This window comes from Crocodylus siamensis, chromosome 6 (assembly GCF_052110815.1).
Source record: "Crocodylus siamensis isolate JL-2025a chromosome 6, ASM5211081v1, whole genome shotgun sequence".
NCBI classification, from domain to species: domain Eukaryota; kingdom Metazoa; phylum Chordata; order Crocodylia; family Crocodylidae; genus Crocodylus; species Crocodylus siamensis.
This window is the reverse complement of record NC_143400.1, coordinates 24,839,919-24,863,319: the sequence shown is the minus strand read 5'-3', so window position 1 is coordinate 24,863,319 and position 23,401 is coordinate 24,839,919. Positions and strand designations below refer to the sequence as shown.

Here is a 23,401-nt window from a genome sequence, read left to right as displayed (position 1 = left end):
TGGCAATTAAGGGTTAATACCTTATCTGACATGCACTCTTAAGACCTGTAGCTAGGATAGTGAACAAGGGCATGGCTAGGGGCCCTAAGTCCGCTCCATTCTTGCCCCACTTGCCAGCTCTCTAACACTAGCATAAGCTGGGAGAAGGTCCCTCTCTGCCCATCTTGGATTGCCTCCCAACCCCACCACCAACATTGTCCCTCCTCTCTTGACTCGATGCCATCTTCATAGTTTCATAGTTTCTAGGGTCGGAAGAGACCTGAGCAGATCATCTAGTCCAACCCCCTGCCATGGCAGGAAAGAGTACTGGGTCAAACAACCCCAGCAAGGTGTGCATCCAGCCTCCTCTTAAAGACCCCCAGGGTAGGAGCCAGCACCACTTCTCTTGGAAGCTGGTTCCAGATCCTAGCTGCCCTGACCGTGAAGCAGCGCCTCCTGATATCTAACCTAAACCTACCCTCTGCCAGCTTGTGACCATTATTGCTGGTCACAACGGGACCTGAACCTGTTCAGCCTCCACAAGAGAAGGCTGAGGGGGATCTAGTGGCCTGTTACAAACTAGTCAGAGGGGACCAGCAGGCACTGGGCGCTGCCTCACCGTCAGGGCAGCTAGGATCTGAAACCAACTTCCAAGAGAAGTGGTGCTGGCTCCTACCCTGCGGGTCTTTAAGAGGAGGTTAGATGTACACCTCGCTGGGGTCGTTTGACGTCAGTAGTCTTTCCTGCCATGGCAGGGGGTCAGACTCGATGATCTGGTCAGGTCTCTTCTGACCCTACTAACTATGAAACTATGAAATACCAGCCTACGTGACATTCCTAAAATAAAATTGGAAACCTGCAGAAGAGCCAAGATTGGAAGCAGATATTCTGAACTCTATTCAAAGTACATCATCGTTAGAAAGGAATCCTCCAAATAGTCCCTTTATTAAATCTGTCTCTGAGACTACAATAGCCCTTCCTATGGATGTCTTCAGGAGTTTCCCTCATAAGAAAGTGTTCAGAATGCTGGACAAGTCACCATTTTGCAACAACATCTTACAAATCCCATTTACTGTTTCCATGAGAATACCTTCCGCCCCAGCATCCTCCTCAGAGCCAACTTCACCTCATTATTCCTCAGGCTGTAGATGATGGGGTTCAGCATGGGTGTGATGACGGTATAAAACAAAGACAGGAACTTCTTAACATCCGGTGAGTATTTGGACTTGGGCCGTAGATACATCAGGCTGCCACTCCCGTAGAACAATGTCACCACAATGAGGTGTGAGGAACAAGTGGAGAAGGCTTTGCGCCTGCCCTCAGCTGACTTCATCTCCATAATAGTGATGGTGATGCAGATGTAGGAGATCAGGATTAGCATGAATGGGAGTATGAGGAACAAAAGTGTGGAAGCCATGGCCTGCATCTCATAAAGAGAGGTGTCACCACAAACAAGTTTCAGAACTGGTGGTGCATCGCAAAAGAAATGGTTGACCACATTGGGACCACAGAAAGGCATGTTAAAAAGCCAAGCTGCTTGAAGCAGAGCAACGGGGATGCCAAGCATGCAAACCCCTCCCACCATCCTCCAACAGACCTGCTGATTCATGACAGTGGTGTAGCACAGTGGGTTGCAAATGGCCACGTAGCGGTCGTAGGCCATGGCTGCCAGGAGAAAGCACTCCGAACAGCAAAAGAAGAAGAAGAAGAACATCTGGAGTGCACATCCAAAAAACGAGATGCTCTTGTCCTCGGCCAGGAGGTTGACCAGCATCTTGGGCACTGTGACTAAGGTAAAGCAGATCTCAAAGAAGGATAGGTTTTTGAGGAAGAAGTACATAGGGGAGTGGAGGGCAGAGTCCTCTGTGATGATGAGGATGATGAGGATGTTCCCAGTCACTGTCACTAAGTACAGGAACAGAACCACAGAGAACAGCAGGCCTTGCAGGTGTGGGAGGTTTGAGAACCCCACAAGAATGAATTTGCTCGTGGAGGTTTGATTTCCCCACTGCATTTCCTCAGTGTGCACCATCTGAAAAGAGAATGAATGTAGAAAAATGTATTTGCATGCATTTGTAAAGGTATTTTGAAACAACCTAACTTTTATGCTGCCTCACATGTAGGGGGCAGCATAGGCCACGTTAAGAAGCAGTTGCTTTTTTTCAGATGGTGGATTCATGGTTTCATAGTTGGTTGGGTCGGAAGGGACCTGAGCAGATCATCAAGTCCGACCCCCTGCCATGGCAGGAAAGAGTGCTGGGGTCAAATGACCCCAGCAAGTTGTTCACCCAGCCTCCTTTTAAAGCCCCCCAGTGTAGGAGCCAGCACCACTTCTCTTGGAAGCTGGTTCCAGACCCTAGCCGCCCTGACCGTGAAGTGGCGCCTCCTAATATCTAACCTAAACCTACCCTCTGCCAGCTTGTGACCGTTATTCCTGGTCACTCCTGGCAGTGCTCGGGGGAACAGGGACTCCCCCAGTGCCTGCTGGTCCCCCCTGACTAGTTTATAACAGGCCACAAGATCCCCCCTCAGCCTTCTCTTGTGGAGGCTGAACACGTTCAGGTCCCATCGCCTCTCCTCATAGGGCCTGCCCTGCTGCCCCCTGACCATGTGAGTGGCCTCCTCTGGACCCTCTCCATGCTGTCCACATCCCTCCTGAAGTGCAGCGCCCAGACCTGGATGCAGTACTCCAGCTGCAGCCTGACCAGTGCCGCACAGAGGGGGAGGATCACCTCCCTGGACCTGCTCGAGATGCATCTGTGGATGCAGGACAAGGTGCGGTTGGCCATCCTGACTGCCTCCCCACACTGCCGGCCCATGTTCATCCTGGCATCAATGATGACTCCAAGATCCTTTTCTGCCTCTGCCCTGACGAGAAGGGAGTTCCCCAGCCTGTAAGTATGGTGCCAGTTCTTCCTCCCCAGGTGCAGCACCTTGCACTTCTCGGTGTTGAATCCCATCCTGTTCTCATCTGCCCACCCATCTAGGTCCGATTGCAGCCTATTCCTCCCTTTTAGCATGCACACTTCCCCCCACATCTTCGTGTCGTCAGCAAATTTGAATACCTGCTTTTTACCCCCTCGTCCAAGTCACTGATGAAGATGTTAAACAGTGCGGGCCCGAGGACCGAGCCCTGGGGGACCCCACTGCCCATGTCCTTCCATGTTGAGAAGGACCCGTCCACCACCACTCTCTGGGTGCGGCCTCCAGCCAGTTAGCACCCATTTGACTGTGTGGGTGTCGACACCACAGTCTCCTAGTTTTTTAATGAGACCGGAGTGAGACACAGTGTCGAAGGCCTTCCAAAAGTCCAGAAAGACAATGTCCACTGCTACCCCTGCGTATAAGGATTTGGTGACCTGGTCATAGAGGGCCACCAGGTTGGTCTGACAGGACCTGCCGCTAATGAACCCGTGTTGGTTGCCCCTAAGCAGAGTCTCCCCTGCTGGCCCCTTGCGGACATGCGCCACGATAATTTTCTCCAAAAACTTCCCTAGGACTGAGGTAAGAGTAACGGGCCTATAGTTTCCTGAGTCCTCCTTCCTCCCTTTTTTGAAAATGGGAACCACATTGGCCCTTTTCCAGTCCTCCAGCACATAAAATTCTTATTTTATATAAAACTGTCTCCCCAAACAGATTGTGTGTGTATCTGTATATATCTCTACTTAAAAACATAAGATTTCACATGCACATAAACATTTAAGCAGGACTATGCTGGCCTACACGTTATTAAAGGAAAGGTGCATAAATTCTGACAGAAAGGTGACCAAAGTAACTTGTTTAATTAACCAGGCATTTGACAGCCATGGAATCACTTCTGATATATGGCAATGTAAATAAAGTTGATAATGTAATTCAGTGGAGGAAAAACAGTCTCGGGTGAGCTGTAACTAAGGCAGCAAGTCCCACAGTAGAGGTCTGGAAGATATTGGACTATTTCTTAGCCCATATATTTGATGCCTAAGTGGTAGTTAGACTCCACTAAGTGCATCCTATTCAAATCCTTGAAGAAAGCATTAATTAACTAAGTCACACAAAAAAAAGAAAAAGGGAGGAGGACCCACATAACTTTTTCATTAAGAATGTTTTTCAGGGATTCAGGAAGGGTAGAATTGACTCACACTGGGGATGCCACTCTATTCTTCCCTTGTCATCCACATGTGCAGAGTTACTCATCCAGGAATAGAATTAGTGCTAAAAATCCCTACAGATACCCCAAAATGGCCATTGTGATGACGAGGAAATAATGGAATGCCATTCTGGGTAGCTAAGTACCACTGAAACACCTGGCCAATAGAAGAACAGCTGGTCCATTGTGTGACCGGGAACTTGTCTTGGTGCACTGGAGCTCTGTACGATAATTATAACAGACATTGGAGCTTATGCTTCAGAATTGGGGATGCAGATACCCATTAAACTGACTCAAGAAGAAGGAAAAGGAGTGGGGGGGAAACAAAAACAAAACCTCTGGCTTTTTGCTCTGATGTGCAGCTATCACGACACAGCATTTACTCTTTAGCTGTGGTGATTGGATTGAATTGAACAGCAGTTCTTTTAGAGAGAGAATTTCCCTCCTGCAGAACACATGACAATTAGGCCTGGATTTCAAAGTCAGCTAATTTTTGTGGATATTCAGATCTTGTTGCAGATCCTGTCACTAGAAGGAGAATTTGACTGTCTAAATTGAGGAGGGAAAGCTGTCCTATTAAACCTGGGTCACTATGCAGAAAAGAAAGCAAATTCATGGGGTCAGTAAGAAGAAAAGCAGGACACAGCTGCAAGGCCTCAGGGTTAATCCTGGATTCCTGAGTTTTAGTCCTGGTTTAGATAGCCAAGTCCTTTTTTATGTTCTGGCTCCTAATATTATTTGTTTCAATAAGATTTAATCACCTAATCTAATTAAATTATTCTAAATATACAGTATGAATTGTTCATCTACTTAACTCTATCTTTCTACAGAAAGATAATGTAACTATCCATGGGTACAATACTAATGAATCATTGCAAATACATAATGCAGAATTTCATAAATCAGAACCTGTAAAATGACTTTGGAGCACCAGGCTAAGGGGCACTTTGTAAAACGCCATTCTATTGATTCTTACCTACCCTACTGGCTAACCAAGATTACCTTTGTTGATTTATACAAAACCATAACAACATGCCAGAAGCACTCAGCTACTAATAAGCACATTTAAGCACAACTATGATTTTCAAATCCTAGAAAACAAAATAAAAATAGTATTTCTCATATAGGTCCACATGTTATCCCAAGAAGTGTATAGGAAATGTATTTATTTATGTATTTGTTCATTAAAATGAATGAAAGGAAAATACTTATCTGCCCAATAGCCTGGAAACGCAACATTTTTACCCGACTAAGGCGAGAAGTTCTTTCCCTACATTTTGAAGCCGGAAGAAGTTATCATCGATTCCAAGAATCCATGTAATGAATGATGAAGCCCGTTGTCTCCGTTTCCTGTTTTTTTCTTTCTACGTGTTCCAGGATACCATCTCTAATTAATATTCTGATATTAAGTAGAAAAACAAGAAACAAAACTAAAAAAAGCAAAGTCCCAAACACTTGACTGTGGTCGTTAAGAGTCTAAACAGTGGCAGGGAGGTCAATAGTTAAACTCCTGCTTACTTCCCTGCAGTTCCACCACATACATTTGAATCATGCTCTAAACTACTTGGTAGCACTTGGCCCCAAACTCTGACTAGACAAACATGCTACATACACCTCCATTTACCTGGTCAGTTATATGTGGCTGATCACAAATTTCTTCAAGCCCAGTCTTACAATGAGATGTAATTTATGGCAAGGAACAAGATTAAGATGATGTCAGTAGTAAGAGCTATGTGACTGACCTCAATGAGACTGAAATTACAGTCCTAGTAATATTCACTTGTTGAAAATGTCAGTAAATGCATTTTGCAGTGGGACACAGGAGCCCTCTTGCTCATCAGGGCCCTATGTCTCCTGAGTTTACTTGTTAGCATCCTAATTACAGTTGCATTTGTTACGTGTCTCTTCCTATCCATCTCCAACTACTGTTTCTATCTTGATTTCTCCCCTTTGAAGTTAACAAGAGAACTTTCCCTCTAGTTATGACTCTATTTCTGACTCAAAACCTATCCATTTATTTTTAAAATTCATAAATAGATTACCACCAGAATTTAACTTAATTTCTTGTAATACTGTATCCAATGAAAGTACAGTAGAATAAACCTGGATTTCTTTTTAGTATTTATTAAGTTCTGAGAGTGAGATCACACAAGTATTTATGCTCTAAATTAGAATTTAAGGGGAATATAGGTGCCTAATACTGAGACAGGGATTTGCATATGGAAACCTATGTAGGCCACCTCCTGCGCAGAACAGGACCATCCCCAACTATATCATCCCAGCCCGTGTTGGTGATCCACTACTCTGGGGACCTAAGTTTTCTTACAAAAACTGATTTGGTGTCTAAAATTCAGCTTCTTCTCATGCCAAGAAGAGACATGAGAGTGGCTAAGACGGGAGGAATTAGGGTGCAATTCTATATCCCTGTGCTCATTGAAGTAGTCGTTTTTGGTCAGTTAAGGTATTTTTGGCTCTTAACATTGGGAGCTTTTCTATTTCTCATCCATGTGGCTGTATAGTGTGTGCATCCACAGCCATGTACAGACTGGGCATGCACAGTAGGCTCTACACTAGCTTCACACATTCCCAGCCAAACATGTGTACCTTTTCTGGATGTGTAGCAGGATCCAAGACCCCAGAACATAGTCAGCCCCAAACCAGCCACTGTCAGACTTAAGAGGAGGGCCTTTTCATGTTTTAGCAACAAGTGCATCTAAGGCAACTTGTGTAGGTGCTGGAGCTACATTTCTCTCCAGCACGTCTTTAAAACCTTACCCTTGGGAAGCTATGAGGGGAGATTTGTGGGGCCAGGAAGAACGCCACAGGGTGTGTTGTTCAGGCACCCGGCTGCTGGCCTGAAAAGGAGGGGCCCTTGGTTCCAGCTCGGAGTGAGCAACTTTCTTCCTGCATTGCTCTCCATCCTTTTTATACCCCCAAATCACTATATAAAATGCAACTGGCAGCTGCTCAGCTTTCACAGGAATGGTAGGGAGAGGCATGGATATTGTCTGGTCTGTGACATGGTGATTTGAGGAACATCAGAGGGATTCAGGTTCAAACCCACTATGTAAGATAATGGTGGGAGTCCCGATCTGTGATTAGTTTCATAGTTGGTCGGGTCAGAAGGGACCTGAGCAGATCATCAAGTCTGACCCCTTGCCATGGGCAAGAATGAATGCTGGAATCAAATGACCCCAGCAAGATGTCTATCCAGCCTCCTTTTGAAGACCCCCAGGGTAGGAGTGAGCACCACTTCCCTTGGAAGTTGGTTCCAGATCCTAGCTGCCCTGACCATGAAGCCGCGCCTCCTGATATCTAGCCTGAACCTACTTTCCGTCAACTTACGGCCATTATTCCTTGTTACTCCCAGTAGTGCTTGGGGGAACAGGGACTCTCCCATTGCCTGCTGGTCCCCCTTGGCCAGTGCACTAGATGCTTAACTGTTGTAGCTAAGAAATGGGGCAGCCGTTGTCCTCCTACCTCCTATGCTGCTAGTACAGGCATAAACAGTCATTTACATGTATAGGGTAATGCACCCAGGAATACAACCGCTACCCATGTGTAAATGCCAGAAATGACATGTAGGTCACTAGAAAGCAATATAAATCCACTCTTAGATACCTGTTTCCCACTTAAGGCCCTAGTGAGTTCACAAACTTACCATGTGTCTGGGGGAGTTTTTAAGTCTTCCTCAAAAGCATTGGGTGGTGGCTGCAGCCATGGTTGGGGATTTTGATGTGGGTGTGCCCATGCTACTGCTGGGACTTAAACCTCAAGGTTGCTGGCTAGAAGGTCTTGCCCCTCTGCTCATGGTCAGACCAATCACCACATCTGGGGTCAGGAGGAAGTTTCACCCCATGGTAAGAATGGTGCAGGCTGTGGGGGAGTTTGCCTTCGTCTGTAGTATGGAGTGTGGACCTGTTCATGGGATCTCGCAAGCGTACTTGAACAACCTCTGCAGCAGCAGGATGTTGGCTGCTATGGTTCCCCCTGCGTTACTTGTGGCAGTTTATGGTCTCATGGTTGTGCCAGGATTGATTGTGTAGTTTTGCTAATAAGTTAGACAATAGATTTGGGTAGGTTGGTTTTGGGTAATGATAATCTTGCCCAGGGCAGGGGTGGACTAGATGACCTCTGGTAGTCCCTACCAGCCCTACTTCCTTTGATTCTCTGATTATATGTTTGGGAAAAATGGTCTGTGATTGATTCCCCAAAGGAGCATTTGCTTGGCATCCCAAGCATTGTACAGTCCATTGGAGAAACTCCTGAAGCCAGCCCAAGTATAACCCCTACAGTGGGTCATCCCCCTGGCTCCCTGGAATCCACAACCCAACATTTTGGTCCCAGACCCATCATCCTTGTCCCAGTCATTTGTGGACAACTGCTTCTGGAGAGAGTCTCTTTCTTCTAGAGTGCACCTGAATTCACAGGCCTCACTTAAAAGGAAAAAAGGCATGTTTATTATTCCAGAGCAGTACAGCAGGCAAAGTCCTTGGCCTTAGGTATTAATGCCTAGGCCTGCTTCCAAGCAGACTCTCTCTCCAGTAAACAGCTCTATCTGTTCTCTCAGATGACACTGGGTAAAGCTACTTCTTAAGATATTTTGACATTCCCATCCTTCAACTTTGTTCTCCCTAGTACTTCAGAAAACGTGACTAGAACTTAGCATTCTTGTACAACATTCCTCGCTCTACCAGTGCTATGCCGTGTAGCTCTGACTTTATATTTATTCTTAGCTTTATGTTTCTACACAACCATTTTCCTTCCTGCAGTTTCTCTCTTGTATTTAAATTGTCAGCTCTTTAGGGGAGGAAACTAAATTTCTTGTGGCTTGATGCCCAGGCATTAGAGTTATACTTTTTGCTGTATAGTAGAAACAAACCATGCTTCAATATTAGTAAGAAATCATAATTCCTTGCTGAAGATTGTGAACAATTTCTTGGGCTGGGATTCAAAGTATTCTCTAAATAAAAATATTTACATGGTTTCAGATCTCTACAAGTCCATGTTGGTATGTCCTAGGAAGGGAAACCTTACTCATTACACAGTGATTTGCCTAGGTTAACTTTTGAAAATATTCAGACATATTCATATTTGCAGGGATGTGCAGAGATAAAGCCTAGTTACCTATTTGTCTGTCTCTCTGCTTTGACTTCCTTCCTTGGAACTGACTGCCTGCAATATGGTTTTTGCTTTGCCCAGAAACTGCCCTTACAAGGGATACAAGTGACCTCCTGGGTACGGCCAGGAGCTCTTTCCTAACCACATTCTTCTGTTCTGTTTAATAACTGACATTTTCTGTGCCTCACTCTCTTTTTTCTCTCTCTGTGTCCAATAGTTTCTCCCAATCCATGACTTCATTTAGTCCGTGGTTTCATAGCTACCAGTTTACTCTTCTGGTTACCGTTTCACTATTTTTTTCATTGTCTTATTCTCTTCTCTCCCTCTGTTTGGTGGTGTCTTTAAGCATTGCATCCATCACCTCCTCAGTTTTTGTAATGTAACTTCCCTTAAGTTGAATTTCCACCCCTACCTGACCTCTAATCCTTCGTGCTATCTTACCCACCAAGTGACATCCCAAAGCTAGTATCTCCAGGACTTAATTCCCTTTCTCCTTTTAATTATTCAACTCTCCTTTGTCTCCCTTTTTCAAAGGCCGTTGGCAAAGATAAGTCTTCTGGAATTGTAACTTCTGTGCTGTCTCACACTTTGCTGTTTCTCTTCTCCCCCCCCACCGTAACATGCCAGTGTTTATTTCTCGCCCCACCCCAAAAAAGCTGTGTGCATGTGTGCGTGTGTGAATTATAGAATTCATTTAACTGAATATTTTATTTAAATGTGTCACACTTAATTGAAACAAAAAAAATCCCACCAAAAACCCCAACAAAGAACAACTCTCCCTTCCTTCAAAAGAACTTTTAGACTGAATATTCCTTCTTTTCAGCATCTGATAACTGGAACAGAAAGTTTTTAATTTTTTTGATAAAAAACATGGAGTACACTTGCCTTGTGCTATTTCCATGATTGGCCTCTGAGACAAGTTGGAAAGTCTTTATGCAGGTGAACATTTGCCACTCCCCCACACCCCAAATTCCATACAGAATACTCCTTACAATGCACTCCAACTTTATACTACATCAGCATTTATTAGTGTTGCGCTGATGGTGATGTTCCTGCTGCTGGTGATGAGAGGATTATCAAGAAGTAATCTGATTACAATTAGTCTTCTCCAGGTTTCCAAGTGTTCTCCTTATCTGTGGAACTTGAGCAGGAGTCAGAGGACTTTAGTCCCATTCCAGGGTTTTCCATTGCTGTGTGCACTTAAGCAAATTATTCAACCTTAGTTTTCTCAGCTCTACCATAGATTCATAGGCATTAGCTCTGAAAGGGACTTGGTATGATCAGCAGGTCCAGCCCCATGCCCAAAGGGCAGGAAGTCAGCTAGGGTCAAAGGATCCCAGCAAGATAAGCATCTAAATGTTTCTTAAACGTGTCTAGAGTAGGTGCTTGCACCACCTCTGGGGGAGTCTATTCCAGGCCTTGGGGGCTTGAACAGTAAAAAAGGCTTTCTTTATGTCCAGCCTAAAATGGTTTTGCAGGTGTTTATGACTGTTGTCATTCCTTGGGGTGTTCTGGTGAACAGGCATTCCCCCAGATCCTGAGGCACACCCCTTACGTATCTATAGGCTGCCACCAAGTCACCCCTGAGCCTGCACTTATCCCGACTGAAGAGTCGCAAAACTCGCAGCTTCTCTTCATAAGGCCTGTTCTCCTGCCCTCTGATTATGAGTGTGTCTCTCCTCTGGACTCTTTCAAGCTTCTCCATTTTGTTTCTGAATTGTGAAGCCCAGAATTGGATGCAGTACTCCAGCTGCGGCCTCACCAAGGCCGAGTACAGCAGGAGGATTACATTCTGGGTCTTGAGTGAGATGCATTGGTAGATGGAAGCCAGAGTTTTGTTTGCTTTGCTGGCTGCAACATCTCATTGGTGGCTCGTGTCCATCTTGTAGTCAGTCATGACCCCCAAGTCTCTTTCAGTCATGGTGCTAGCAAGTGTAACACTGCCAAGCCTATCAGTGTGATGTGTTTGTTTGTTCTTTCCCCCGAGGTGGAGTGCCTTGCATTTCTCCCTCCTGAATGCCATCAGATTTTCATCCACCCACCTTGCAAGCCTATCAAAGTTGGCCTGGATCACCAGCCTATCCTCAAGTGTGGATATTATCCCCAAAGTTTGGTGTCATCAGTGAACTTGACCAGTCTGCTTCTGACACCAGAGTCCAGATCATTTATAAAGACATTAAAGAGTACAGGTCTGAGAATGGAGCCTTGGAGGACATCATTGGTCACCATGTTGATATGGTTCCATCAACTACCATTCTCTGGGTCCAACCTCAGAGCCAGACTGTAGTGTAGTCGAGGCCACAGTTCCCCAATTTTTCCATGAGGACATCATGGGACACCAGGTCAAAGGCTTTTTTCAAGTCCAAATATATGATATCAACCTCTTCCCTTTTGTCCAGGTGATATGTCACCTGGTCACAGAAGGAAATGAGATTGGTCAGGCAAGACCTACACGCAACAAACCCATGTTGGCTGTCCCTCAGGATGTTTCCTTCTGTTAGCCTTTCAAGAATGGTTTCTTTGATATTTTTTTCCAAGCTCTTTGCAGGGATTGAGGTCAAACTGATTGGCCTGTAGTTTCCCAGATCTTCTTTCCTCCCTTTGAGCAGGCCTGGCCACACAGAAATTTTTATATTTACTTTTTACAAAATGCATCACCACCCTATCATTTTGTGCTAACTTGTTGGAATAATACTATTTTAAAATCTGTTCAAACGATAGCCCCTTGTTACGGTGGTGCAGGAAAAACACACAATGGTATCCGCAGGTGACAGACTGGGGGTCTTGTAACTGTTTCGTCTGAAAAACAGTGTCGGTAGCATTCTTGTTTAAAAACAACATAATGCTTTGAGGAAAGAGAGTGCTGTTTGTGGGGTGCCCGTACGAGTCGAAAAATTCTCTGCAGTTCTGATCCTCCAGGTAAACAGCCAACCAGTGTTCTCCGGGTTGATTATGCGGGTGCGTGTTGACCACCAAGCTCAGAGGCGTTTTAGACAGTCGAGTCTTAGGAAGCCAGTCGCAGTGGAAAACATCTAAGAAAGTTTCTTGGGCATAAGGGTCTGAAGATAAAACCCTGATGAGCTGTTCGGTGTCCATCTTCACATGTAGTCAAACAGGACGTTTCTCCTCTGATTTATTTCTATGATGTTGTCAAAGACCCCGTACACGATCATGTTAACCGTGGTGGGCAAAGCCGCAGCAAAGCGTATTTCTGCTCTCAAGTTCCTGGTTTTAATCAGGAACTAATGATCGGCACACTCCTGGTCAGGGGACAGGTCAGAGCCAAATAAGGTGTCCCCCAGAGCAAACTCCTCACAGTTGATTATCAGGACCCGGTCTTTCATATGTTTACCAGCTGTCTGTACCAGCTGCATGTATTATCTCACGCAGTTACCGTTCTCAAACTCTGGTTTTAGGGGCTTTGTCGGGGTTTGTTCTCCATCAACATAGAGCACCACAAAATTAATATTGTAATGTTTAATGTTAAAGGGGTTCTTAGCATAATTCCCACTAAAGGCATCATTATCCACAAACCCAATGACAATGAGTTTGGGCAACTGCCCCAGAAACAGATTCTCCTGGTTGCTGACTCAGCTGCTGGAAGGAATGCTAAACACTGAAAATGCTAAAACACCATAAGAGTAATCTTTGGATTTAAGTCTCACTTTCCCGAATGCTTGGTCATAGTGCATAACTAATTCGGGCAGAGCAGGATTGGGGGTAATTGTATTGTTTATAAGATCCAGTAATTCTGTGATGGTTGTATAATACCCCTGAGGCAGGCTGTACTCCCATTTTTTAGTCCCAGAAATGATTTTGAAAGGTGTGTCTTCGTTGATGTTGTTCCAGCTGTGCGGGTATTGTATTTCCACTAACCCTATCTCCCAGTTCCCCTGCAGATCCAGAGGTTTAACCAGCTGTATGGTAAAGCTCAAGCTGGTAATTTGCAGAAAAATGCTGGTGCAATCGTTGCTAGGCAAAGTGATTGTGAATGAGTCCAATTATGGCACTGTCTTTTCTCGTCCAGTCACCCACCTCCCGCCGGAAGTGTACCATTCCTGGAGCGGCGCACGCCAGAACCTCCTGCCACGACTTGGATGGTTCCTATGTTCAGTGATTCTTTCTAGCGTGTGCCCGGCCAGAAACAAGACTTCCCGTCACCTCAGAGGGGTGGTCCTTGAGGGCTCCTTCCTCCCCTACACCCTCGCCCGGGCCTCCGTGACAGTTCGCAGTCAGTCTCTCAACCCCCTCCCTTTTCCTTAGGGTGAGAGTGCAGGCCAACGCCTGAGATACACGAGTCCCAAAAATCACCCTGTCCAGGGTTACACTCAGTTCACTCGCGGGCACCAGACCCCAGGTTCCTATGGTCTGCTGGCCCGCATAGAATTCCTCAAAGTCTGTATCTTGGGAACTCCTTTTGTTCCCCTGAGAGTCCTCCCCTCTCTGGGCAAACTCTTTCCTTGCACGGCTATGCTGGGGTGCCACTAGCCGCCCTAAAAGCTAAGCTGCCTGCCGTGACAATCCTGTCATGGTAGGCGGTCTGCTCCCACCCCGGCACTTCCGGTCCGTCGCTCGAGGGTCCCAGGCTCGCTTTTAAGCCCGCTGGCTTCTCTTCACACCTGTAACAGGTCAGTAAGTGCCCTGCCTCCCAGAGCTGCTGGCAGGCAGTTGCAGCAGTGCCTTCCACCCCGCGGGTCTCGGGGCTTGACTGCCCCGCCGCACTCACACAGTGATGTAGAAGTCATCATCACACATCTTGGTCTTCTCACTGAGGTAACCCTGTATGTTACAAACTTGGGAGGCTTCCACCCAGCTGTTAAATTTAGACAGCCACCCAAACCATTTCACCAACAACCGCTTCTTTCTTCCCTTTGCTTTCATGCTAGAACTTTTTCAACTCTGTAAACTCTGTCCTGTTTGGGGTTCACTTTTTCATAGATTTCATAGACATTAGGGCTGGAAGGGACCTCGGGAGATCATCAAGTCCAGCCCCCTGCCCAAAGGGCAGGAAGTCAGCTGGGGTCATAGGATCCCAGCAAGATAAGCATCCAATTTACTCTTGAAGGTGTTCAGTGTAGGTGCTTGAACCACCTCCGCTGGCAGACTGTTCCAGACCTTGGGGGCTCGGACAGTAAAGAAATTCTCCCTTATGTCCAGCCTGAAATGGTCTTGCAGGAGTTTGTGACCGTTCGACCTCGTCATCCCTTGGGGCGCTCTGGTGAACAAATGTTCCCCCAGCTCCTGGTGGTCACCCTTGATAAACTTATAGGTGGCCATCAGATCACCCCTAAGCCTGCGCTTTTCCAGGCTAAAGAGTCCCATGGCTCTCAGCCTGTCATCGTAAGATCTGTTTTCCTGACCTCTGATCATGCGCGTGGCTCTCCTCTGGACTCTCTCAAGCTTCTCCACCTCCTTTTTGAATTGTGGAGCCCAAAACTGGATGCAGTACTCCAGCTGCGGCCTCACCAAGGCCAAGTACAAGGGGAGAATGACGTCCCGGGATTTGCTCGAGAAGCATCTATGGATGCAAGCCAGTGTTTTGGTCGCTTTACTAGCCGCAGCATCGCATTGCGGGCTCATGTTCATCTTGTGGTCAATGATAACCTCCAAGTCTCTTTCTTATGTAGTGCTATCCAATGTAGCACTGCTGAGCCTATAAGGGTGCTGCAGGTTTTTCCTCCCAAGGTGGAGAACCTTGCATTTTTCAGTGTTAAACACCATCAGGTTCTCATCTGCCCATTTGCTGAGCTTGTCCAGGTCAGCCTGGATCACCCGCCTATCTTTTGGCGTGGATGCTTTGCCCCAAAGTTTGCTGTCATCAGCGAACTTGGCCAGTCCACTCCTGACTCCAATGTCCACATCATTAATGAAGATGTTGAACAGTATGGGTCCAAGGACAGAGCCTTGAGGGACCCCACTGGTTACAGGGCACCACGATGAGTGACTGCCATCAATTACAACACTCTGGGTCCGACCACAGAGCCAATTTCCCAGCCAGCGCATCATGGTGGAGCCAAGGCCACAACTGGCCAGTTTGGCCAAGAGGTGATCATGGGATACCAGATCAAAAGCTTTTTTGAAGTCAAGATATATGACATCAATCTCTTCTCTCTTGTCCAGGTGATAGGTCACCTGGTCATAGAAGGAAATGAGATTGGTCAAACAAGACCTACCCGCAACAAACCCGTGCTGGCTATCCCTTAGAATGTTAGCCGGGGCCAGTCCATCAAGGATGGCCTCCTTAATAAACTTTTCTAAGATCTTCCCCAGGATAGAAGTCAGGCTAATGGGCCTGTAGTTAGCCGGATCCACTCTCCTCCCTTTCTTGAAGATTGGCACCACATTGGCCTTCTTCCAGTCTTCGGACACTACACCAGAGCGCCAGGACTTTTCAAAGATCAGTGCCAGGGGCTGAGCTATGATGCTCGCCAGCTCCTTGAGTACCCTGGGGTGCAGATTGTCAGAGCTGGCTGACTTGAAGGTATCCAGCTTCTCAAGGTGTTCCTTCACGAGGTCAGCATTTATGGAGGGTAGGGGATCCCCATCACCCAGATCTCCCTGTCCCATAGCAGGCATGGGCGTCCCATGGGACTGATGAAAGACTGACGCAAAGTACCTATTTAATAGGTTGGCTTTTTCCTGGGCGTCAGTTGTCAGTTGCCCCATCTGGTTTAGCAGGGGTCCAACATTGCCCTTGCTTTTCCTCTGGCTCCCAACATATCTGAAAAAGGACTTTTTGTTGTCTTTGATGCTTGAAGCTAGTTGGAGTTCAGTTGCAGCCTTGGCTTTCCTGGTTTGCTCCCTGTAGGACCGGACCAGCGCAGAATAATCCTCCTTGGAGGTGAATCCCATCCTCCATCCTTTGTAGGCTTTCCTTTTTAGCTGCAGGAGGTCTGCTAGGTCCCTGGAGAGCCAGGAGGGCTGCTGTGCCTTATTGCTGCCTTTCCTCCATGTTGGAATAGATTTAGCTTGTGCATTGAGAATCGCTTCCTTGAGAAGCAACCACTCTTCTTGAACTCCCATCTCCCTGGGGTCACGGTCCCTGAGGGCCTGACCAACAAGCCTCTTGAGCTTGTCAAAGTCAGCTTTTCTGAAGTCAAGGACTTCTATGTTGCTGACTGACTTGCCAGCTTTACGGCGGATGGTGAAGGTGATCAGCTCGTGGTCGCTGTCACCCAGCTTCCCATTGATCACTAGGTCTTCAGGGTAGAAAGAAGCATCGATAGATTCGTCTTCGTAATCTTTTAGGCCCTGTACAGGTGTCTGCACATGTCTAAGGACTTTATCCAGTATGCAGATCTCATCGGTGAATGTTTGTTCATAACCTTTTTCAAACCTCCATTTGATCCTAGACGCTCTCACATGGTCTCCTTTTCTAAACACGGGGGCTGCTGGTTTTATTTTGAAATAGTCCCTGTACATGGCTTTCCACACCCATAGAGAGTTTGAGGAGTTCACGTCAACAGGCCTGTAATTTTCGAGGTACCCGGTCCTCTGTAAAAATGGTTTTAAAGGTCCGTGCTATTTCACCACCTGACTTGTCTTTTAGACCCACGGCCCAGGCGTACTTTGATAATATGTCTATCGCTGTTAAGATGAACTTAACCCCAGCATTGTGCTTGGGAAACTGCTGCATATCCACCAAATCTGCCTGCCATTGAGCATCAATATCTGAAACAAAAGTCTTGTTTCTTTTAAAACATCTTCTTGCCGGTTTGTGTAGGGTGTGAGCATCCTGATCTGAAAGCCAAGCGGCCACCCCGCTTGTGTTCAGAACCTTATTCTGCTTTTTGGTGGCTTCAAAATTGTGTTCACCCTGCCAAAACTGCCAGCTTCACCAGCAGAGTAATAAACTTCCTTTAACATAGCCTCCTGTGTAGACATGTCTGGTAACCACTTCCCCCACACCCACCCCATGCTAACACCCGTGTGGTGCATTCAAACACTTGAGGAGAAATTAAACCATGGCACAAAGATACCCTTTTCCAAATTCTCAACATCTGCTTTGGGGCCTGGGCAATAGGCGGTAACCGCACCATGTGATCTGGGGTGGTTCTTGCAGCCTGAGGGGTTGGGCTTTGGGGGTCTGCATGTGCTGTCCTTCTGATGTCATGGACCACATGGTGTTGGTGTCACACACCAAGTGACTGGGGATGGGGGCGGAGTTGCTGATGTCACATTTGCATTGAAGGGCAGTGAGCCTATATACTACTGCTGACCTTAACTAGTGTTGCCACTGATGGCAGTACGGCCAGGATTTTGGTTCATGTCAATAAGTATTATAATTATTAAGTTAAAAACTTTTGTACTGGATCCTGCCTTCACTTGTCCTAATTTTTATGGCTGGTTTAACTTTGCTGGAGTGAAAACAATATGGTTAGGGGAAAGGCTTTGTTCATAACACATGGAAGGGATGTTTTCAGATAAGATAACCATTTGGTTATCATTCACTATCAAGAGGGGATGGGTGTTCACTTTTCCTTTTGGCTTTTCAAATCTCCCCCCAGATTCACAGAATTTTAAGCTGATCAAGTGTTAGTTCACTGCCTTCAATAGCCCTTCATCTGTGACCACTCTGAAAAAGGGAGAGCAAGCAATCATTCTCTCTTTTGACAGCAATTTGTAGATGATGATGGAAATGGATGAATACAGTGGGCAAGTTGCCCCTTAGCTATACCAGTATGTCCCAGCAGGATGAAAAGAGAGTGGCAGAAACTCCTCTCCCATGGTCTGGATCACGGCAGAGATAGCCCACCACAACCCCAGGAAAACCCCTGTGAGCAGGATAAACTTACCTTTCTCAGAGGCAGCAAACCAGGGTGAACCACAGAGGAACAAACCTCCCATGTGGTTCATCAGCCACTTTTCTATATGGCTGGAGCCAAGACAGAGGGATGGCATCATCAGGAGACACTGCCCAGCTGTTATAAAAGCCAGTGGTGAGGAAAAGGCAGGGGGATGCAACAGAGATAAGGCCACGAGTCCCCCTCTCAGGCCAGCCAAGAACCCTCCTAGCCCCAAGGAGAGAGGCCTGGGCAGGACCCATCGGGGTCCATCCCCGATGGAGGAGCATCCGGCACCAGGCCAAGGCAGTGAGCTGGGACCTGGAATCACACCGAGGGATGACTGGCGCCTTCAGACATGGGATGCATGAGTAGGGAGGAGACCCCAGGCCCTCCCTCAAGTTTAAGTTGCTTTTTTCTTCATTTTGAGGCCCCGTAGGCCAGGAGAAAAGGCCAGGGGATTAGTGTTGAGGCTGAGCCCTTCAGGGACTCCCGACATCACAGGGTCAACCCACAAAGCTCCATCGGGGCAGGGGTACTGAACTGTCACCAGATCCACAGCAGATGAGCGGTGGACCACAGCCAGTACGAAAGAGGCAGCCAACTAAGTCATTGTGGCACCTGACCTCCAAGGTCAAGAGTGCGAGATCAGGAATGGTGGAGGCTGTGGCACCCAAGACAGGGTCAGACTAACCAGCATGTGATCACCTACCAGAGCAGTCTTGCAGAAATTACCTCTTATGAAAAATGAATTCTGCTTAGGAAAATCAAGCATCACCGAGGGGAAGCAGAATTTGCATATTTTGGGAAAACCCTCTGGTATTTCTTAGTAACATCTCTGCAGCCCTGTTAATGGAAGCATTGCTGCTAAGAACGGAGGATTTATTTCCATGTCTTTAAGCTCAGCAGCAGCTGAATCTCTGAATCAGATTTGGCTGAATTGATTTGGGACAGTGATTCAAATTACTGAATCGAATCACTGTCCCCCGAATTGGCCAAATCTAATGCAAGTACTAGCCCCTTCACACAGGCCTATTTGTTTGTTATAGTGTCTTTGACTGCCAGTTTGGCTGTTTTTTTCACATAATGAAGAAAGGTTGGATTTTCTTCTAAGGAGCTCAGAACTTTACACATATGGCAGCCCATCCAGAAAGCATTGTTTTGGATTTGGGTACATAACTCAACTGGACCTCACTGAGAATTGCAGACGTATCTTCTTCAAAAAGGACTCTCAAATTCTGCAGTGGATGCTGTGCAAGTCCTTCGACTGCCAAATTCTAGAATAAGTAGAGCATTGTCATAGCTTGTCAATGAAAGTTGTACCTTTGCTGACTGGGAAAACAAATTGAACCCAACACCACAAGTCGCTCCATCTGTTTCATGTCCTTGGCTCTTTCTCTGCCTGGCTCATTCATGTTGGATTAATATTGTAAGAAATCTTTGGTAGTCTTTTTCTCTATGTTGTATAATGCTTGGGAAGATACGCAGCTTTACCTCTTTTAAGTTGTTGTTGCATGTATTGATTTCCTTCTTAAGTTGGTTTATTTGTGGGGTAGGTTATGCGAAGGAGACTATTTCTAAGTTTTTTCTGAAGTTCTCCTCCAATAGTTGTGAAGCATATTTGGAGTTGTGTGTGGTAGTCAGAGAGAGGACATTGGAGAGAACACCTGGGACATAACCACAATCAAGAACTCCCACAAGACTTTTTTCTATTGTCTGACCATGGCTGAAGCAAAACTGGCCAAGGATTTAGAAAGAGTCCATGAGATGCAGATGCCAAATTCCTTGTGTTGTCTGTATGGTTCATGTTCTCTGATGTCTTAGGGTGCTTCTACACGTGACAAAAATTGCCCTTTTTCTGGTTTGTCACACATTACAGGGTGAGGGTTTTTGCTGTTTAAATGCCTTTTTTGCAATTCAAAATAAACCACATCCTGATGTATTTTTGGTTTGCATCAACACAAGTTAATATGATGTATCCATTGATCTGTCACATGTACATGGTAATTCACTGAATGAGGTGTAGTGAACCCCTTTGTCCACCAGGTGTCACTTCAATTTGCAGATAAGAGAGAAAAAGGATACCTGCAATAGGTGTGCAGTGTCTATTTTCAGACACCAGTTGTAGCAGCTCAGCCAGCCTGACGTGAATCAATCTTCTGCTCACCTGCTCCCCCCGCCCCCCCATGGCCCTGCACAGGGTGACAAGGGTGCCCTTACTGACAATGGCACTGCCACCCCATAATCTGCCCCTTGTTCCATCAAGGAATGAGGAACCACTTGGCTGCCCAAAAGGGGTGCCTTGGAGCACTTTCATTTGCCCTTCAGAGCAAATGGCTCCCACCTGCTCACAGGACTCCCCAGGTATAAATGGACTAGGTCAAAAGACTCCCTAGGTCCAAAGTGACAGACGTCCCACCTCTCACTGACACTATCTCTGTCACACCCCACCCACAGCCCCCCACACTCCTGACAGTGCCCCTCACTGGTGACCTGCCAGCACAGTCCGTCCTGGATGGTGATTTACCATGTTTTCTAGTTTTGCTGGTTTGATGGGTGCCTCTGTCAACTGCTGTTGGTTTTGTAGTGCCTGGCTTGATTATCTGCTAATGGCTCACATTGACAAAAAAAAGAAAATAGCAACACTTGTTTACATAATTAACCATAACTGATATAGTAAACATAATTGCAGGTGGAAGGGAGGGAAAGGGGGAGGCGCACATTACCCACCATGGATGAGAGTGCCCAGCATGTCTTCCAAGTCCATGTTGCCTCTGTCAACCCGAGGCAGATCATGATAAGTAAGGGAACCCTGGGTCCCAGGCCCTGCGTGCCTGTGTGTGAACCTGGCACTGGTACAGAGTTAATGACCACTTCTCTGCTGTAAGTTGGCTCTGTTAGACCCCGACTCCATGCTGCACCCAATGACTAGGGAAACAATGGTCCACTTGCTCATGGATCCTGGTACTCATTAGCCAGAGCAGACAGGGAGCAAACACCAGCACACATTGCTCGCAACAGCTTTATTCAGAATGGAGACTGCTTCAGACAAGGATCCCAGAAAACATCAAATCGGTGTGTTATTCCCATTGCAAGTGAGCCAGTCATGCACAAACAGAAAAAGCTTTGCCTTGGTGATCCTGAAAGTCATGGTAGATCACTGGGGCCATTTCACTAACATTTATACAGGCTGGGCAGACAGTGCACCTGATGCACATGTGTTTAGAAACTAACTGCTGCCAGCTTTGATGGAGAAAGGACAATGTGCGGCTGGAGTCCCTGACAGAGTGATCCATGTTGTTGCTGTTCCCCCACTTATCATAGTAAACATTACCTTCTCCAGCCCTGGCTCATGAAGCCATATGGAGGACATGTTACTAACCCAGAAAAGATAACATTCAACTATCATCTAAGAAAATGCAGTATGACTGTTGAATGCACCTTCGGTCACCTGAAAGCACGGTGGAGGTCACTGAACTACAGGCTTGAGTTGGAGCCAGAAAACATAACAGCTTTCATACTGGCAGCATGCATGCTTCACAATATCTGCAAGACCAGAGGAGAGGTTTTTTAGTGAGGCTTGGGCAAAGTAATCACAGAAGGCAGCAGGCAGACAGAGACATGGCTGGGCAGTGCACGGCAGCCCCATGCTGGTCAGAGTTGCCTGGCCACACATATTATGGCTGCTGCAGATAGAGTCAGTTCTCTCTAGGCCCATGGATATCTTCCTAATACCTACTGCTGAGTGTGTCTGTGAATAAAAATAAAAATTTTGTTGCAATACAAAACTTCTTTGTCTCATAAGTACATTGTTTGTAGTGGTGGGTAGGAGGCTACAGTGATGGTGGGGGAGGGGGTGGAGGGTCAGGTGTGGGGCTCCCTATCAGCAGCTGCAGCTTCGTATGGTTGCTTGAACTATGAACTTCTGGGACTGCAGCAGGGCATGGTAGGAGGGGAGGGAGACATTTCCCAGGGAGGAAAAAGAGAGCAGCATTGTCAGGCTTCCAGGTGCAGTGCTGGAGCCACAACTCAGGGTGTGGAGGAGGTGCCCACACAAATCGCTGCCTGATACCTGGCCCTGCCCAACACCCGTAGCCTCCCAGGACCTGGGGAGTCCTGTAGGCAGGCTGGCACCATGTGCTCTGAAGAGTTAATGAACTCCCAGGTGCCTACATTAGCTGGCAAAGCACTAATTAATTCTTTGCAGGAATCAGGGGTGCATTATGGGGTGATGGTGCCATTGCGAATAAGGGCAACCCTTGGGGAGCCAGGGAGGGACAGCACAGGCCAGAGGTGCATTCATGCCAGAGCCTTGAGTGGTGGAGGGCATTTGACCATGCAGTCATCCACAGCTTGGCAGGACTGCCTTCTTCCAGCCCAGGAACACCCCTGGGCCAGACTGTGATGTGGGCTCATGCACTCATGACCAGTGTGGCAGCACAAGGGGGGGAAATACGATGCCTAGAGGCTGCAGGATGAAGTCCTGTAAAAGGGCAGGCCCCATGTTCTGTGAAGGGTTAATGAAAGTACTCCAGGGCACTTATGTTAGCCGGCAAAGTTTCATAGTTTCATAGTTTCTAGGGTCAGAAGGGACCTGAACAGATCATCTAGTCCAACCCCCTGCCATGACAGGAAAGAGTACTGGGGTCAAACAACCCCAGCAAGATGTTCATCTAACCTCCTCTTAAAGTCCCCCAGGGTAGGAGCCAGCACCACATCCCTTGGAAGCTGGTTCCAGACCCTAGCCACCCTGACTGTGAAGTAGCGCCTCCTGATATCTCACCTAAACCTACCCTCTGCCAGCTTGTGACCGTTATTCCTGGTCATTCCTGGCAGTGCTCGGGGGAACAAGGACTCCCCCAATGCCTGCTGGTCCCCTCTGACTGGTTTGTAACAGGCCACTAGTTCCCCCTCAGCCTTCTCTTGTGGAGGCTGAACAGGTTCAGGTCCCATCGCCTCTCCTCGTAGGGCCTGTCCTGTTGTCCCCTGATCATGTGAGTGGCCTCCTCTGGACCCTCTCCATGTTGTCCACATCCCTCCTGCAGTGCAGCGCCCAGACCTGGACGCAGTACTCCAGCTGCGGCCTGACCAGTGCCGCATAGAGGGGGAGGATCACCTCCCTGGACCTGCTCGAGATGCATCTGTGGATGCACGACAAGGTGCGGTTGGCCTTCCTGACTGCCTCCCCACACTGCCAGCCCATGTTCATCTTGGAGTCAATGATGACCCCCAGATCCCTTTCCGCCTCCGTGCTGACAAGAGGGGAGTTCCCCAGCCTGTAGGTATGGTGCCGATTGTTCCTCCCCAGGTGCAGCACCTTGCACTTGTAAGTGTTGAAACTCATCCTATTCTCATCTGCCCACCCTTGTAACCTTGTAAACCTTGACCT

At 47.1% G+C, this 23,401-nt stretch overlaps 1 protein-coding gene across 1 annotated transcript; it reads right to left on the bottom strand.

Moving 5' to 3' along the window:
- Window positions 1-1,048: 1,048 nt before the first annotated feature.
- LOC149861799 (olfactory receptor 10A7-like) lies at window positions 1,049-2,014 on the bottom strand. The gene has a single exon (XM_090052087.1). The coding sequence runs from the start codon at window positions 2,009-2,011 to the stop codon at window positions 1,049-1,051; it is 963 nt and encodes a 320-aa protein (XP_089908213.1). The 5' UTR covers window positions 2,012-2,014.
- Between the last annotated feature and the right edge of the window lie 21,387 nt (window positions 2,015-23,401).

Bases quoted from the DNA above. Each gene is read 5' to 3' on its own strand.
- LOC149861799 (XM_090052087.1), bottom strand. From the start codon at position 2,011: ATGGTGCACACTGAGGAAATGCAGTGGGGAAATCAAACCTCCACGAGC.